We start from the raw sequence: 17,579 nt of genomic DNA, 5'->3' as shown, positions 1-17,579 counted from the left end.
CCGTTATCCCCGCCCCCGACACAACCGTCAGCGGGAGGCCGCGCTCGCCCCCTAGCGTGCGGGGGGACCGAGCGCCTGGCGGGGGGCCGGTGGAGGGGAGCCCGTGGCCGGTAACGGCCTGCGGTGCAGCCCGGTGCCAGGCCTGGGGGGGCTCGCCCCCGCCGCCCCGGTCCCACCCCCTGCTGCAGTTCGATTAAAAAAAAAAAAATAAAAAATATGTATTCCCGTCTCTTGGAGAGTCCTGCCTGCCCGCGGGAGGAGGAAAAGGAGGAAACCACTGCTTGCCCCGTGTGAGGATCGAACTCACGACCTTCAGATTATGAGACTGACGCGCTACCTACTGCGCTAACGAGGCTCCTCGAGAACTACCGCCCCGCACGGCGCCCTTCCGCCGGCCCCCCCGCCCCGTGGCCCTGCCGGTGCCGTCCCCTGGGGTGCTGCCCGAGAGACCTCCTTTCCTTGCAAACGGCTCCTTTTTCTGCAGGACAGACCTGGTTTGGTTTGGGGTGGGTTTTTTTTTTTCCAATTCATTCTTTTCCCATGTTTTTCTGCAAGACAGACCTGACAGTTTTTGCAAATGGCTCCTCTTTCCCATGCTGTTCTGCAAAACAGCTGCATTCCTGAAAGAGTCCTTCGGGGTCCCTCAACGTCCTCATCCAGCTCCACTGGTCAGGAACGGACTGCGAGGGCTGCATTGACAACACGCTCGCAAGGAAATCAAGTTGTTTCCACATAATTACAAAAATTAAAGCCAACCTCGTTTGCGCCTCTGCTGTGAAGTCGCTGTTCGACTGGGATTTCTGCAGTGAAATGAACTCTGTGCATTCAGTGAAGCGCTCAGCAGAAGAGGGTCCCCTGCAATGCTGGCAGAAGTGCTGCCCTGAATCCTAATCGACAGGCCTCACCCTCAGTGAGGGTCTCAAGGCAGCGGTCACCATGCCAATCAAGAGACAAATACCTAAACTGGAAGAAGACCGGAAAACAGACATTTAATTGATGCAGAAAGTCTCCAAACCTCGCCCACAAGGGTCACTGCAGGGAGGCTGTTCGCCTGCAGAGCAAGCAACTGGCAGAAGATGAAGGAGGAACGTGCCTTTGGACATCAATCCCACCAGACAAGAAGAGGTGTTTGGGTTGCGTTGGACAGCCCAAGGATTTTGCCAAGGGTCTAGTGGGCAGCTCTTGTTGTCAGGGGGGCAATACCCTGATTTCCAAGGATCTGGATGGCCACGCATGCGGGACGATCAGATGATGAATCCAGGCTGCGAGGCTCGTGGTGTGAACAAAATTGCTACAACCACGGAATGAGTAAACACGCGGCTTCTTACAGCCTGAACCGCTGCATTCCTCCCTCCAACACTGCCCGCGTGCAGAATGAGGATGTCATTTTTAATAGTGTGCTAATCCTTTGGGGCTTCAGTGATGGACAAGTTTAGTGCCCACAATTCTGATTAAATTAAGAAAAGCTGCTCCAAGTATCTAAAACAAGGCACATGGACAATGAGTCACCTAAACCAAACATCAACTGTTTGGAAATATGTCTGTAGCTGCTTTCCACCTGTATTGAATCACATGGTTTTTCCCCTGTGTTAAATTACACTCAGCTGGTACTCAAAGTTTCTGACGCAGCTCTAGAAGGCCTTGTCATGTCTGTCTGTTTTTAGGAACTGATGGATTCGTGCAGAGGACAGGAAAAGTACTGGTGGCAAGGATTTTCGTGTGAATGAAACAAAAGATGTCCTTGGTGACATTGCCTCGAGCAGAAACTCAGCAGTCTACAGCACACACATGCTTTTCCCTCTTTTGCATTTTCTATTTTTATCTGGACTTTCTTCTTTCTCCTTTTCCTCTGAATCCTCCTGCTGTGCCTAACCACCCTACAACCTTCTCTCCCTTTCCCTCACCCACCTGACCCCTACAACTTTATCCCACAGCCTTGGCTCCATGGATGCTGAGCCGCTGTGTCCTGCTCCATCCCTCACTGATCAGACTTTCCCCCTGGCCCACTGACCCCCTTTCCAGTCCAACCCAGCAGAAGGCAGGACAGCCCATCGTAAATCCATGCCAATTCCCACGGAGTTCCATCGCCCCATGCCCATTTCCTCCAGATTAAGAGGAAGAAGGGGAAAAGTCTGTCCGGCTGAAAGGCAGTGCCCACCTCCATGATGCACCGATGTCACCTGGCAGGGAGCGAAGCCCAGCAAAGTCAGAGGCAATGGGACAAGCCCTGTGGGCTCTCAGTGCTCGGGCTGACCGTGTTTCCCCTTCCCATGGAGCGGAGTGAGGGAATCCCAGCCTCTCATCACATCAGAGAGGAGAAACAATCGTTGTCACCACTCCAAGTTTCAAGACCCAGACAGAAGAGGTTTCCGGTGCTGTTCTTGCAGAGCGTCACACAATAGTTACAAGCGGAGAGTTTGGAGGCTGGGCACAGCAAAGCTCCTTGGGGCACAGGAGACGGAGAGCTGGTGCAGAACAGAGTGCTTATAGCTGAATATAACTGACAAGTTCAGTGTTTACCACCCTGTCATCCGACTATAAAATTGGCACTTTCTCCCCTATGTTACTGAATCCATTATCTGAATCTACCAGCTTTATTTGTGACGACAGGGAAAGCAGTAAAAGTACGTTATCATCGTCTCCCATCCTCTGTGGCGCTACCAAGTGTCTGAGCACCTTTCTTTGTAAACATTACCAGAGTAATAGCCCAGAGATTTCCAGTCCTGCTGTTTCAGGCAGGCAGCTTGCAGCCATTACCACAGGGCTCTTGAAAAAGTAGGTACTAAAAGGGGAAATTTTATTGTTTTATTTCCCTTCAGCAATTAAGGAGCTGATGCAGCTCTCGCTATAGTCAATTAGTCTTCACGCTCACTCTAAAGGGCTTTGGATTCGTCCCAAAGTTAGTGTCCTCATTTTCTGTAATCCTGGAAGTGTTTATGCCTTCCCAGCCTCTGAGCAGGGATGAGCCAGCTGATGGCATATTCAGCCAATTATAACCTGAACAGCTAGGAGAGAATTATTTATTTTCCATTTGGCAAGAGGGACAGAAAAGTATGGCAAGGCTGGCCGAGACAGATGAACAAACCCTCTTTGCCATCCCTGTTTGCCACACAAAGTATTTGCAGCATGTTTTTTTGGCATAAGCCTGCAGTGCGATTTCTGCTTTGTAATAAGCATCGTTGGAGGCAGGACACTTCGAAGAGAGAGTATTTCAGTAGAAAGACCAAAGAATTTTGCTTTGGTGATGTACATATTTCCATCTCAGATATTCTTTCCTTGCTATTTTAAGCTGGAAAATAGCTCTCCTCATCCTCATTTTAGTATTTCCCACCTTCTTCTTTTCTGTCTGGACGTTGATCTCACCAGATTTTGCAGGATAAACTGACCAGTGGACAGACTGGGCTCTTTGGGGAAAATCCAGAGCACTGCAGAAAATGCTGCCGATGACTCAGGAGGTGTTTTGCATCCTTCTGCTTTAGAGCTGAGCTCGGTGCCCTCTCCTTATGAAAGAGGGTATGGTCTCTCTTCAACACACTGACCTTGCAATGAGATACTAGTCGATCTGATGATCAGCGGTGGTCATGAGTGCTTAGGGTCACCAAAGACTTTATAGCACTTCTACTAGAAGCAGTTGTTGTTCTTCCAGCTTTGGCCACGGTCCAGCCTGAAGAATTTCATTGTGCCCAACACCTCTGGCAGCTCAGTTCGCAGCAGCATTATCCTGTCCAGGACAGATCACGGGACAGGCAGTCAGGTGTTCGAGATGCTATTACTGGGTCGGCTGCTGAGCAATGGTTGTGCAATCACAGGCGGGTCACTGAACCTCTGCATGCCTCAGTTTCTCACAATGTAAATAAGGAGGGTGTTTACTGAAGCCACAGGCTACGTAGTACTCGGTTAATATTTGAATATGTGTGGAATTGCTTAAATCCTAGGAATATAAAAAATCAGTGGAAGACTTTGTTGCATGCTGTATTATTCCACAACTTCCCTGCTACGCCTCCCGCACTCACACTGTCGTTACTGCTTGCCAAGACGTTATGGATCTTTTTGAGTGAAAGGTAGTACATAAACATAAGTTATTGTTGCTTACACCAACTGATTTACTGTGTTTCCTTGTGAAACCAATGGCTCCCGTTTAAAACTTGATCCTGAAGCCAAGAAATGTTTGCTGGAACAGCAGTAGCAGCAGTAACTGATGTCAGGGTTACGGTACATGGCAATGATGTCTTGGGCAATACTTCTTGCAGGGGGAGTGCAATGAGTTTTCAGCCAAACATTCTAAGAAAATGATGGTTTTGTGATGACATTGCATACGTCTGTGTGTTAGTTTGGATTTACCATCCTAAAAAGCATCTGTCTAATAATCTTGAAAGTGTTATATTCCAAAAGTCTTGTGAAATAGGTGGCCAGATAGAGGAGAGGGAGAGTGTTAGCGTTCCCACTGAGGGACAGGCTCATCTGTTGTTAGACTTCAGTGAAAACCGACACAGGGAAAATGTTTTGCGAGCGGTTTCTTTAGTTTCACTTTTCTCAAATTACACTTTTATATGCCAACAAGAGAGAGGTATTTTGTCATTCTCATCACTTCTTGCTAGAGTTCTCCTAACTCAGAAGGTGACTTCTGCAGAGAAATTTGAAGTTTGGGAATTTGTTCATAGGGTAGTCGCCATCTGAAGACAAATTTAAGATTAAAACTTCTCAGAAGAGTTATTTTAAGGCATTGCAAGCAATTCGCTACAATCTGATTCTGTCTGAAAATCTCCAATAGTAGCTGGGTAATGGCTGCACACTGCGTTAAAAAGTCAAGGCCCACATTGATCTTTAGCTGAGCTAGATCAATAAGAACAATTCATGAGAAAATAACTGAGGGAAGGTATTTTGATTCAGGTTTAAATGCAAGTTACTCTCAGCACAGCGCCCTTCCTTTTATTTTATGGGGGTTTTCTCTCCATGTTTCTGGGGAATTTAATACTGCTGACAGCTGCTGAGCTAATAGCCCCAGACACTAAAGTGCTGTCTTCCAGTAAGGGTGTAGCACTGCAGAGGAACAGCTTCGTCTATTCACTGTAAAAAGCCTTTTCGGTACTGTTGTACCAGAGAAATGAGGGGATGGTTTATAATTCTGATTGTGAAATACACTCACTTTGTTGTGAGGCAGCTCATATGAAAAAAACAGGAAAAGCGGGAGTTTTTCCCCAGGGAAATGCTGTAAACACCAGCTAGCATTTGGAGTCACCATTCATACTGGCTTTTTAACAAAAAAAACCCCAACCTTGTGGAAGATACAACAGTTGGGAAAACCTGGCTTTTTTTTTTTACTTCAGACTTAAGATTTAGTATAGCCTGCTGTATAGGGTGCAGACACGAGGATCTGAGCTGGAATCCAAACCCAGCTTCCGCTCTAACCTGCTTTGTAAGGTTGGGCAAATCACATCTCTTTTGCTTCATGAAAAACTAGGGCTGACAGGTATTGTAAGAGATTATTTACCCCATCCTTCTCCCTGAGATAAGAACAATTCTCCCTAAACTCTTCAGAACATATGTTTTACTAACTTCTTGTTAAATAAAAATATCCGATGGTGACTATTCCACTGCTTTCCTAGGCAATTTATTCCGTTGCGCAACGATTCTTACCCTTAACCCAACGTCTAATTTCTATCGCCTTTTCCAAGATGTAAGCTCATTATTTCTTGTCCTAGACTCACTGCATGCAGAGAAGAGCTAATTCCCTCCTGCTCTGCAGCAACCTTTTGCATATTTGAAGACGATATAATGTCTCCCTTCAGTTAAGTCTTCTCTTCTTCAGGCTAAATGCTTTGTAAAGTGTTCTCAGACTAGAATAAAAATGCTCTGCGGGCTAGATTTTTCAAGGGCTCTGTTCCAGCGCAGTCACCAAGTCTGAAGCAAAAGCATTTTCAAAAGCAGCATTTTCTCACTAGGGGTGGAGAATTGCGCTTAGGCAGAGCTGGTCCCAAAGGCTATGTCCATGCTGTCATTCCAACTGCGCCTAACACCTTTCTCAAATCCAGACCCGCCAACTGTCTGTGCTGTCGACATGCAGACACAGGCGAAGGCTGAGATGAGGAGGGAAAGGTCAAGCGAGTCTCGGTGTGGATCTAAGTTTTCCTTCTCACAGTCTCTGCAGATTATTCATGAGTGGAACATGTGATAGCCCAGCCTGTCAGCAGATACTCTGATTGTGGCTCTTCCTAAGCACCATATGGATGCTTTCAGCCTGAGCTGCAGCCCTGCTAACAGTTGGTAGCGTGGAGGAAAACCGCACGACACACAGCACTGGGTATTGTCGGCCCTGCCACCGGCACTCACCTGTACACCCCAAAAACAACGCTATGTGGTTTCACCGGGGCTTGTCCTCCTGCCCGCAGCCACACAGCCTGCGGCAGCCCCTGAGCTACAAGTCCGAGAGCGTGGCGGGATTTCCTCAGCCCGGGAAATGGTTTTTAAAAGGCAGTCGTTTAAATAAGAAAGAATTCTGTTGAAACAGAAATTTGGGATTGCTAGTTTAAGTTTCAGATGTATCAGCCTTTTGATGATCATCCACTATGTCTCACCTGCTGTCCCTGGACAGCGATGTGATGGATAGAGCATTCATAGACCTTAGGGCTGTTTTTCTTTCCTTGCTTAGTCACACCTTTAATGGTCTCATCCTATAATTATACAGCCACCAGAACTGTATGACCCTGAATCACAAAATTAGGTAACGAACCCTCATTCCAGCGTGTGAGCGCAGCAGCACTCTAACTTCAATGCGGCGTTCCACCCCAAAAAATGCAACACCCCTGATAATCTCTAAGCCGGTTAGAAAATGGTCCTTCTGCCTGAACTCCTAAGGACACTGCTGGCTGCAACTCCCTGTCCCTTCAGCCGCAGAAGTTGGATTGTACAGCGAGATTGTGTAGCCCTATTGCTTCAAAATCATTCTTATATTTCAAAACACGGTGCCGGGACCATATGTGAGAGAAAGAGAAAGAAAGGCAGCTGAAAGTCTACAGCCAACAGCTTGTGTCAGAAAGCTGCTAAAGGAGGAAACAGTTGGGCATTTTTAATCGCGACGTGGTATCTGCAGGATGAACGCGAGCAAACTTGGCTTGCGACTGAAATTGTTTGCGATCTAATCAATTCCTGACAAACTGCACGAGACCGGGTGGTGGGCTTCGAAGTGAATAGGAACACCTGCTCCTAAAATTTTGTTCCCCGAACGTAAACTTTACTACGGCCTCCTCATACTCATGTCTATGTATGCTGAAGGCAAACTGAAGGCAAATCACTAAACTTGCACCTCTGCAGGGAGGCAAAGTCGCTTAAAAGCACATGTTGTTGAGGGAGGACATGGTGGGCCACTCCAAGGTGGCCATGGCTGTGTGTTGCTGAGGGGGAACATGGCAAGGCACTTTGAGGCGGCCATGGCCATGTGTTGCTGAGAGAGGGGCATGTCAGGGTGCCCCAAGGTGGCCATGGCTATCTTTTGCTGAGGGTGGACACTGGCAGGGCACTTTGAAGCAGCCATGGCTGTGCGTTGTTGAGGGGCAACATGGTAGGGCACTCCGAGGCGGCCATGGCCGTATGTTGCTGAGGGGGACATGGCGGGGTGCCCCAAGGTGGCCATGGCTGTCTTTCACTGAGGGAGTACACTGGCAGGGCACTCTGAGGCAGCCATGGCTGTGTATCGCTGAGGGAGTGCACTGGCAGGGCACTCTGAGGTGGCCATGGCTGTCTTTCGCTGAGGGGGTACACTGGCAGGGCACTCTGAGGTGGCCATGGCTTTCGCTGAGGGGGTACACTGGCAGGGCACTCTGAGGCGGCCATGGCTGTCTTTTGCTGAGGGAGTACACTGGCAGGGCACTCTGAGGCGGCCATGGCTGTCTTTTGCTGAGGGAGTACACTGGCAGGGCACTCTGAGGTGGCCATGGCTGTGTGTCGCTGAGGGAGTACACTGGCAGGGCACTCTGAGGTGGCCATGGCTGTCTTTGCTGAGGGGGTACACTGGCAGGGCACTCTGAGGCGGCATGGCTGTTGCTGGGGAGTGGCGGGACTGGGCGGCATGGCTGTCTTTTGCTGAGGGAGTACACTGGCAGGGCACTCTGAGGCGGCCATGGCTGTGTGTCGCTGAGGGAGTACACTGGCTGGGCACTCTGAGGTGGCCATGGCTGTCTTTCGCTGAGGGGGTACACTGGCAGGGCACTCCGAGACGGCCATGGCTGTGTGTCGCCGAGGAGGAACATGGCAGGGCACTGAGGCAGCCATGGCCGTGTACCCCGCGGGACGAGGCGCCGGGGCGCGGCGACCAGCCGCAGGAAGGCGGCGGGCGGTCCGCCCCGCCACACTCAAGATGTCGGCGTCGCCGCCGCGGCCGGTGCCCGCCCCGCCGTGACGCGCGGCGTCAGCTGACGGCGGAGTTGCCGGTGGCGGCGGCGGGGGGCGGGCGCCGGCACTCGGAGTCGTCCGCTGCCGCCGCGCAGAGCAGCCACCGGGCCTGAGGCCGAGCCGCCGCCGCCATGCCCTCGGAGAAGAGCTTCAAGCAGCGCCGCACCTTCGGTGAGCTCCCCGGGAAGGGACGCGGCAGGGCAGAATCGCTGACAGGGCCTGCCGGCTGCCCCGGCCCCCTCCGGGCCTCGTCGCTAGGCGGGCGGGCTGCGGGGGCGGCCGGCGGGGCAGGCCGGCGGCCGCTGCCCTCCCTGCGGGGCGGAATCGGCGGGGCGGGGAGGGGGCAGATCTCGTTAGGAGCCGCGGTGAGACTCAGGCAGGGGCCGGCTCCTGCTGACGGCGGGGGTCCGCGGCCGGAGCGGGCCCGGCCGCCCTGCCCCGATCACCGGCGTCGCCGTGCCGCTCCGCCGAGGGTTGCGCGGGTGTCCCCGGCTGCTGGGGCGGAAAGGGAGTCGCCGCCTGCTCGGGGCTGAAATGGAGGCAAGCCCCGGCCCGGCCTCCGCTCCCCTGCGCGGCCGTGGGGCTTGTTCCGCCCCGGCAAGGTGGGCGAGCCTCTCCGCTGGGGGGCCAGAGGCTGGAGGTTTGGGCTAGGGGTCTTTTTTGGGTGGGTGGGTGGGTGGGTGGGTGGGGGTGGTGTGTGTGTGAACGAGGTGTGGAGGTGGGTGGCAGCGCTGCGCCGGGGTGAGCTCTGCACTGCGTTGGGAGAAGGGTTTGGGGTGGGGAGATCGCCTCTCCACATCATCCATTATCGACTGCAAAATTCCCGGGAGCCTGGAAACATCCCTTTGCGTTGTGTGCCAGGAGCTGGGCCTGCCCTTCCCTCCCGACGTGTCTGCTCAGTGTCCGGCTTCGTCTGCGCTATTGACAGGAGAATTAAGCTCCACTTGCAGTTTGGTGCTTGGCACGGTGCGAGGAATTCTCTACCCGGGGAGCTGCGAGGGGACTGGGATATATGCCTCCTGTCTCCGTTTAGTTATTGGAAACTAGCAAGGCATCGAAAAGAGCTGTGTAATGATGGCTGGGGAAATGAGATTAGTCTCTTTCTAGAAGGAACAGCCTTGATAGAGCGGTGCCAACGCTTCTTGCTGTGCTTAGGATGGGACCAAAGCAATCAAAGAGCTCAGTATCTGTTCACGTGTGTCGGTGAGGTAGGCTGAAACGCTCCGAGGGTAACGAGAACTGGCAGCGTAACCTATTTCTGCGTGAACTATAAAATCCTGTACGTAAAATGGAATTGGTGGAAGTAATTGATCCAGATTTTCTTTTCCTTCTGCCTTTGGGTTGAAGTCAAGCTGCTTAAGAGAGCTTTCTGGTGTGCCCACCGTTGCCTTTGCTGTTCTGTTAAACATAAGCTGTTGTCCGCATTGAAGCGGGGAGAATTTTGATCTAACACGGTCTGCATTTAAGCTAGGAGTCTTCCAAAACTGTTGTTGACCCTGTCGCCTGTCAGCAGCCTCTATTGCAGGTATTAAGTTCAGCTAGGATGGCAGCCAAGCAGTTGCCACTGCAACTAATGTCGTCAGAGAACAGTGTTTATCTGTGGCTGACCGAGGCCTGATTTTGAACATGCCATATACAATAATCTCAACGATTTGTCCGGTTTATGTTCCTTCTACTCCAGGAAATTCTGCTGAATAACACTGCCGTGAACAAACCTGTTTCAGTTGAAAAGTTAGTCAAACCTCTCTGTGCTTGCTAGGTTGACGGTTGGTCTCATGCGCTCCCCGTATCTCTTGTGTTGCTGGTTAATCTTAAAAAGTATTTTAAATAGCTAGTAATCTCTGCCCTTGAAGTGTTAATGCTGGTCTGTAAGAGCATGGCTTGGGCTGCGAGAAGTGAAGCAGGATGGCTTTCAGGTTCTTGGTCTTGCAGTCAGGTGAAGGCTTTGCATACTCCTTGCCTTAGTTCTGCTTGATTCACCTCCAGCTTAAAACCGTGATTCACGTGAGTTGCATTTCCTTACTGGGCTCATAAGAAGGCGCAGAGATGTCTTTCATGCACACAAACGTAATGTGGACTAATGGAGAGCTGCGTGATGTTATTGCTGAGTGATGGGACAGGTAGTGTGTCCTGTGCATTAGCATACCAGCGATGAGTTGGGCTGATGAGTGCTGATCTAAGCTCTTCCTCTCCCGTGAGCAGCACCTCTCCCTAGGTAGGTGTCTGTCAAAGCTGTGATGCAACACTAAATCTTCTCTCTGAGAGGTGTTTGTAAGATGGAGATGGCCTGGAAAGCCCCAGCCTGCTGAAAAAGAACTGGAGAGGTTAAAATTGAGTTCACTGAATCTGAAAGTAGGCAGGGTATAAGCAGATGCAACAGCCTCTAAAAGCAACTGCGCCTGTTTACTTTGCCTCGGATGTGTACTTCAGCCTGGTTTTTAATATCTGTGCTATTAATATTTATGTCTGAGGAGAGGTGAACTTTATCCTGAAAACTGGCACAGGGAGCGGTGAAATGTCTAGGTACGCAAGAACCTACCAACAGCTTCTGCAACAATGGGTGCGGCGTAATCAAAATAGAAAACTGTAATTCGGTAATACTAGAACGCATGGCGTAAGCTGATGCTGCCAGGCTTCGGCTAGTCTTAGGTCTCAAGTAATTGTTGACAACTTCCTCTTCTGGGATCTCGCAGAAATAGTACAGGATATTTAGTCATTAACTTGGGTGGTGTAATTTGATGCCATAAATTTATGAGATTAAATGTCTGCTTTAGTGGGCAGAAAATGGGGGTGTGGGGGGTGTGGGGAGGAGGCTATCTCCTTTACCACTTTCTAGGAGTCCCAGGCAGCGTGCATGCAGCACTTGTCACCTTGGGTTAAAGAGCAAAGTATCATCTGTCAAAGGAGAGGTTTTACTTGTGACAGCGCTGTCCCATTTGAAAACTGCTTTGCCTGAATTTGCTTTTGTGGCCTTTACTAACATGCTGTCCCTCTCTTCAGTGGTGGAGAAATAAGGTAATAACAGCATTAAGTGTGGGTGTTTGAACAGACTTTTTTTTAATCTCTTGCAGAGCAAAGAGTGGAAGATGTACGACTGATTCGAGATCAGCATCCAACTAAAATACCAGTAAGTCTGGTTCTTTTCATTTTTCACTTCAATTTCCAGTCTCTTGTTCTTTTTAGTAGTTAGAAACCTGTAAAAGAGCTGTGCTGATGAGACCAAATTAAAATTTGGCCGTTCAGGGTCATTAAGCCTGGATTTCAGAATCGTTCTCAAACTAGTAAGCGGCAGTCAGTGTGGTAGAGCAAGGTGCTAGCTGGGACTGGAGGAAATGGGGTTTCCTGTGTATTGAATTTGCATGTTGTAACTTCAGAGAAAACCACACCCAGGCTGAGCTCTGAGATTATCCTGAGTGTTCAGCTCTTCTCGTCTCAGTGTTTTTCTTCTCCAAAAGAAGAGTCTGCAGAGGCTAACCAATAAGAATACACAGTAATGTAGAGACAGATACGGCTTTCATCACCAATCTGTGCTGAGAAAGACAGAAATGCTTGCCTTCCGGGAAATGGGCCTTTGCTTGAGGTCTCCAGAAATGCTGCTTGGCTGTCAAACCCCTCCACTTCGTGTTGGGCCACCTCAAAGTGGGGATCAGCCCTCACCTTGTCACTCCTCTTTAGCTGGTCAGCTCCGAAGGCTGCCTGAATTTTTATTTTCTTTTATTTATGGCATCCTCAAGGTTAGAAATGCAAAGCAAAGCATCCTAGGAAGCGAAAGGCAGGGATTGTGATATATTGCTGATGAGTTCTTCACAACTGGTGGGCTTTTGTGTGATGCCTGTCACCACAGTAAGCAATAAATGCAACCGTCCTTATGGCCATTTGGTGGAACAGGGAAGGTCTCAGGAGATCTTGGGGGTCAGAAGAGAGAACGTAATCGGATATCTCAGCCTTTGGTTCTTAGTGATGAGAGCTGACGATCCTCGTGAGTGGAAATTCTTCTATGAACAGACTGCTTGCAAACTGTCTGCCGTTCCAGTGCAAGTCCATTAGCAGAAGCAGTTGTTGCCTCCATGTCAAATATAAACCTAAAGGTTTTCAGCTTTCCTTTAGCTTTAAACTCTTTCATCTCAAAGCTGCTGCTGGTGTTTTACTGTGCTGTTGGGCATGGGAACAAGTAATATTTTATAGGAGAGATTTTTCTGACTTTTCTGGAATGTGCAGTTTTCCCAAAAGCCTTTCCTAACAGATCTTGTTTCCTGACAGAAGATTGCTTTTTCACCCACCTTTCACAGATCACTTAGCCGTAGCCCCAAGCTCTGTGACCACAGATTGAAAGCCATTGATTTATAGCAAAGCTCTCATTTTAAGTCAGCCATGGACATATTACTAGCAGAAATTCAGAGGTACCTAAGCAACTTGCTGAAGATGCAGTGATGCAAACTCGCAGCTATGGCAGAGGCCTGCTGGGATCCCGGGAGGCTTGCTGTGGTTGCCTGTCCATGTCCTAGCTTGAGTCACTGCCTCATTATTATCATTAGCAGTTCTGGATGAGATAGGATGGCAACGTCACACTAGTTAGTAAATCCCTCCTGTGCTGTCAACATCCTTCATTTTGCTGTTGGAAATATTTTCTATTGGTTATGGTCTACCTTTTTAAAAATAGTGTTAGTTTTTTTTCCAGAATGAGCCAGCATTTATTTAAACTGGTGTAAGGAAGTCTTTCTCTGATATAATTAAATTGGCTCAATATCTCTTTACCTGTGCAACTTTTGAATATCAACACAGCCAGACCCCGTGAGCATGGAAATGATCCAAGTGAATGGTGTCACGTAGCTACCGTTGATTTAAAAACAACAAAACCCACATGGCTGTGGAAATGGGAGCACACGAATTCTGAGATAATTTCTTAAAAGCAGGAACTATATACAGTTGCTGGGCAGGGTGCTTCTTAAATTGGCAAATCTGCAATTTCCTCGTGAATTAAGTAGTTACTACATAACAATCTTGACAGAATTACTGGTTCCGAAGCATGCTGTCTTGAGATTAAGGATGAGGAAATTCTCTCCTTTGAGGCTTTATGCCCTTCAAAAGTAGCTTTCGCTCATGTATTAGAGTAACCATGGAAGGTGAATGGAACAGCATACTAATCTGGAGGTGTAGTTCTTAGAAAGAGATGGCCTGAAACTGGAGAAATTCTGGTGAAAACTGCTTGAGTTTGCAGACTTCTGTAGCAGCCGAAGCCCCTAGTCAGCCACTGTAATGTGTTAGAGGGAAGTGTGCTCTATCTTTTCTTGGGTTTCCTTGTTGCTGGGTAATTCAGTGCTAGATTAAATGATTCCAGCAAATGAACTGTTCTAAAACTGCACTGAAGCTGTGGACGTGTGCTGTTAAATCCCTGTTTGTTACCCTTTTGTGCAGTGACTCTTGCAAACGGAACAAGAGGAGCACGTGAAGATAATAATAATTGTTCCTTTTCAGATTCGAGATACTACATTCACAAAAGAAGGGAAATGGAGTTTAGCATAAAGGCTTGTGCTTTGCTGTGTTTAAAATGGAGGGGGGAGATGAGGACACCAGTCACCATTTCTGCCTTTCACCTCTTCTGCTCCTTTCTTTTTGTGTTTCTTCTTAGGTGATCATTGAAAGGTACAAGGGAGAGAAGCAGCTTCCAGTTTTGGATAAGACCAAGTTCCTGGTGCCAGATCATGTCAACATGAGCGAGCTAATCAAAATTATCAGGTAGTATGCTGTGATTTCAGTGTAAGTTGCATCAACCTAAGACTGTGATTCTTTGTTAATTCCCCACCTGGTGTATGCATTTGGGAACTCTTTAAATGGAAAATTCATCTAGCAAGCGCTTGGTATCATCACTAGGACAAATTAATGAGAAGGTGCTTTTCCTTTGGCTTTGCTGGAGAAAAAACTCTGAAAAGAGCTGAGCTGTTAGTCTGCTTTCAAGAGGAATAACTGGTTCCCAGAGATGTAGGAGGGAGTCTGGGGCCGTGAATCCCTGTCTAACATGGGTGCTTCTGGCCCAGGGCTCCAGCGCTTTCTGCTTGGCTCTTTTAGGATGCCTTCTCGGTGTTCTGCCTGGGAGTTCCTCTCCGGAGTGCCTGCCTCTTCCCACCCGCAGAAGGGGGAGTTTGAGCTCATAGCCAGAGCTCTGAGCTGTTGCTTAGGCTTGATGTTGGCATCCTTTGATCGTGAAATGAGGTTTCCCTCAATGACAGTGTTGAGGCCTGAAAAACACATGTTCAGACCAGTGTCTTTTTGTCCCAGCTGTTTGCACAGACTGTGGCTTGAGTACCACTCCGCTCCGGTGCTTCAGCTTTCCTTACAAGAAAAGGCAAAGGGGAAATAGCCACGGAGTGGAAGTTGTGTGGTCTAAAATTGTGGTCAGACGTTCTGCTAGAAGTGCATTTTTCCTGGCGTAGAAGGAATATTTGATTAGTAAGAGTTCTCAAGCGGTAAACTTGGAAGTTAGCGGCAAACCAGTTTGCTTTTTGTTGGTCATGGTATAGCAGGGAGTTGGTTCGTGGGGGCCACAAGCTGTAAAAACTGCAAGTTGTCTCACGTGTCCAAACAATTCCCTGCCTCCGAGGCTTGTACAAAAACTGCCTATGGCAAGCAAATCCCAGCTCTTGCAGGAGTAAGACAGTGAGATAGGGTTTTGGAAGCAGGAACCAGATTGCTCAAGTCTTCCAGAATTTCTCGGGAACATTAAAGGCCCTGGGCAAAAAAGTTAAGAGCAAGCTGAAGGATTTTTCCCACCTTTTTTCTTTGGCTTCATTGTTAATAGATGACTTGGTACCAGCTGGACTTGGTCCTCAGCCAGCTCCTCTTGTGCATAGCAAAGCCTGTCCTTCCCAAGCCTCAGATAGCTACTGCCTCCTCTCACCCGCTGTCTCTGGAGTGATTAGAGCTTGGTTTTGGAAGGGTCCCTTTCCAGGGCTGTGGCTGGGAGGCTAAATAAATCCTTGTTTCCAGCTGCTGCTGCTGCCCCTCAGCAGCGAGCGGAAGCGGCAGGAAGCTCTTCTGTTGTTCTTTCCTTCTTTCTTTGGTTGCGCCTCCACATATCTGAATTCCTCTTGGTTTAGGAAGTAGTAAGAGAGCTCCTCTCTGCAAACCTGCTTTCCAGTAGGCTGTTTAGCAGAAATACCTATTATTTCCTCCCAACTGGAATGAACGATCCAAGGGAAAACCCCGAAGTTAGATGTTTACTGTGCCACGCAGTCTGCGAAGTCTGTCGCTCTCTGCCCTTCCCACGATGCTTCCCCTGGGAGGGAGGAGAAGAGCGGGCAAGATGCTCCAAAGGTTAAACGCAGGCTGTTACAGAGCTGATGACGAAGTGAGTTTAAAAGGTCCAGGGACTTTGCGTGGAAGCTCTGCCCGTCCTCCCTCCCCTCTTCACATGCATCTCTCAAGGTCAGCCTGGGTTTACATTTCCAGTGAGATGCTGTTGAGCTAAGCTGCGAGCCAGAGGTCCTGCAGGCCTTGCGTGTTCGCTGGTTGTACGGGCATCGTCCCGGCCAGGAGTACCTCCTCCTTTTCACTTCAGTTTAATGCCGTTCTGGAGCGTAGCTTTTCCAGTGAAATAAAGGCTTCTGTCAGCGGATGTATCTGACTGACTTAGTAGAGGAATTTACTACAGCTTTGAGGTAGGAAGCAAACGTCTTCTCCAGTGGCAGGGCTGCTTTGGGTGGGGACATCTTACTGCTGTCAGTGGTGGAGAACTTTGTTTTGCCATCTGTCCTAAAGCCTTTGTTAATGTGAGTGGAAATGCATAGTCATCACTGTCAAACTCCTTCCCCCCCACCCCGCTCCCCCAACCTCCCCCCAACAGGCGACGCCTCCAGCTGAACTCCAACCAGGCCTTCTTCCTCCTGGTGAACGGACACAGCATGGTGAGCGTTTCCACGCCCATATCCGAGGTGTACGAGAGCGAGAAGGATGAGGATGGGTTCCTGTACATGGTGTACGCCTCTCAGGAGACTTTCGGAGTGCAATCTTCTGTCTAAGACACGCAAGCGGCTTCTAGCCTAGGATTTTGGTTGACCCTTGGCCATCACCCCCACTCTTCCCCACACACACCCCAGGGAAAGAAACGGATGTCACCTACGCTCTCAGTACCTTAGCATAGTCTTGCTTTAGCAGGTGTCTCATCTTACCTTGCCTTGTTTGTGACTATTAAACAGTACAGACGAGCACCTCCAGCTTCGAAACCTGCTGTAATATTCCACACAGGCACATTTACATTTCTGGACTTTATGAATGGAACCCAATTGTGCATGTGACGATTGCAAATAAAGGGACACTCGATTGACTTCTAACGAGCAAACAGGCACCAGGGAGGAGCTAAAGTGTTTCGTGTGACAGTTTTCTGGAAAATCTCCCCATGATTCCTTAAAGCTTTTTTTTTTTTTTTTTTTTTTTTTTTTGAAATGGGAAGGCTTCTCATGAGAGCAAATATGTTTTAATGTTCCAAAGCGGAGCTTTGTCTTCTGCAGCTCGATGAGACTCGTGTCAGTGCTGCAGTGAGTTAAGGCAAGCGCTTGGGGTGAGCTGGGGTAGTACAACTCTTTTTGTCTCAGTTTTTTGTGGCACCGCAAACTTAGGAATGGTGCCGGTTTCTGAAATACTCGTACCAAACACCACAGCTTTATTGTAGTTTTAGGAAGTGTTTAACTGTAAAATACACACCTGGACAGGTCACGCTGAAATAAACTCCAGTCTGTTATGAATTTCCCATCCCTGTGTGTTCAGTGAAACACTGTTGTTCATATGAGCTCGCTTCCAAAAGATCATCCCCCCTAGCCCGGAGGTTTGCCGTTCCCTTGCCCGGCAGAGAGTCTGCTGGGAGAAGGTAGTCGAGGGACCCGCTGCCAGCACCCGGGGCTGTCAGGATGCGTGCAGCTGGCCGCGGAGCAGGCTAGTGCAATCTGAGACGCGAGCAGCGCCCGCATCGCTCGCCGTCTCGGGAGCGCCGCCCGTCCTCGCCGTCTCCGTCTGCTCGGCAGGGCGCGTGCGTTGAAGCCCTCGGACGCGAGCGGGCCAACGGCTTTGTTGTACGCAACCTCCGTACCCAACGCTGGACTCGGCCGTGCCACTGGAATTACCAACCCACACTGCCTAACCAGTCTGTCACTTGTTTTGCACGTTACCACCGAGGCGGGGGGGGTGTCAGGGAGAACGGC

At 49.4% G+C, this 17,579-nt stretch overlaps 1 protein-coding gene and 1 non-coding gene across 2 annotated transcripts; one reads left to right on the top strand and one right to left on the bottom strand.

Annotated features, from left to right (window-relative positions):
- Nucleotides 1-282: 282 nt before the first annotated feature.
- Nucleotides 283-355, bottom strand: TRNAM-CAU (transfer RNA methionine (anticodon CAU)). Its single transcript has one exon. It is a non-coding gene; the product is annotated as a tRNA-Met (tRNA).
- An 8,136-nt stretch (nucleotides 356-8,491) lies between these two features.
- On the top strand, nucleotides 8,492-16,789 carry MAP1LC3B (microtubule associated protein 1 light chain 3 beta). Its single transcript, XM_050903817.1, has 4 exons — nucleotides 8,492-8,559; nucleotides 11,460-11,515; nucleotides 14,018-14,124; nucleotides 16,229-16,789. Exons 1-4 carry the CDS (start codon nucleotides 8,520-8,522, stop codon nucleotides 16,401-16,403), a joined length of 378 nt encoding a protein of 125 aa, XP_050759774.1. The 5' UTR covers nucleotides 8,492-8,519; the 3' UTR covers nucleotides 16,404-16,789.
- The last annotated feature ends 790 nt before the right edge of the window (nucleotides 16,790-17,579 follow it).

This window comes from Gymnogyps californianus, chromosome 12 (assembly GCF_018139145.2).
Source record: "Gymnogyps californianus isolate 813 chromosome 12, ASM1813914v2, whole genome shotgun sequence".
NCBI classification, from domain to species: Eukaryota; Metazoa; Chordata; class Aves; order Accipitriformes; family Cathartidae; genus Gymnogyps; species Gymnogyps californianus.
The sequence above is the reverse complement of the archived record's forward strand: the minus strand, read 5'-3'. Positions and strand labels throughout refer to the sequence as shown.

Bases quoted from the DNA above. Each gene is read 5' to 3' on its own strand.
- MAP1LC3B (XM_050903817.1), top strand. From the start codon at position 8,520: ATGCCCTCGGAGAAGAGCTTCAAGCAGCGCCGCACCTTCG. The intron at 11,516-14,017 runs GTAAGTCTGGTT...GTTTCTTCTTAG, and splicing joins AGCATCCAACTAAAATACCA to GTGATCATTGAAAGGTACAA. The intron at 14,125-16,228 runs GTAGTATGCTGT...TCCCCCCAACAG, and splicing joins GAGCTAATCAAAATTATCAG to GCGACGCCTCCAGCTGAACT.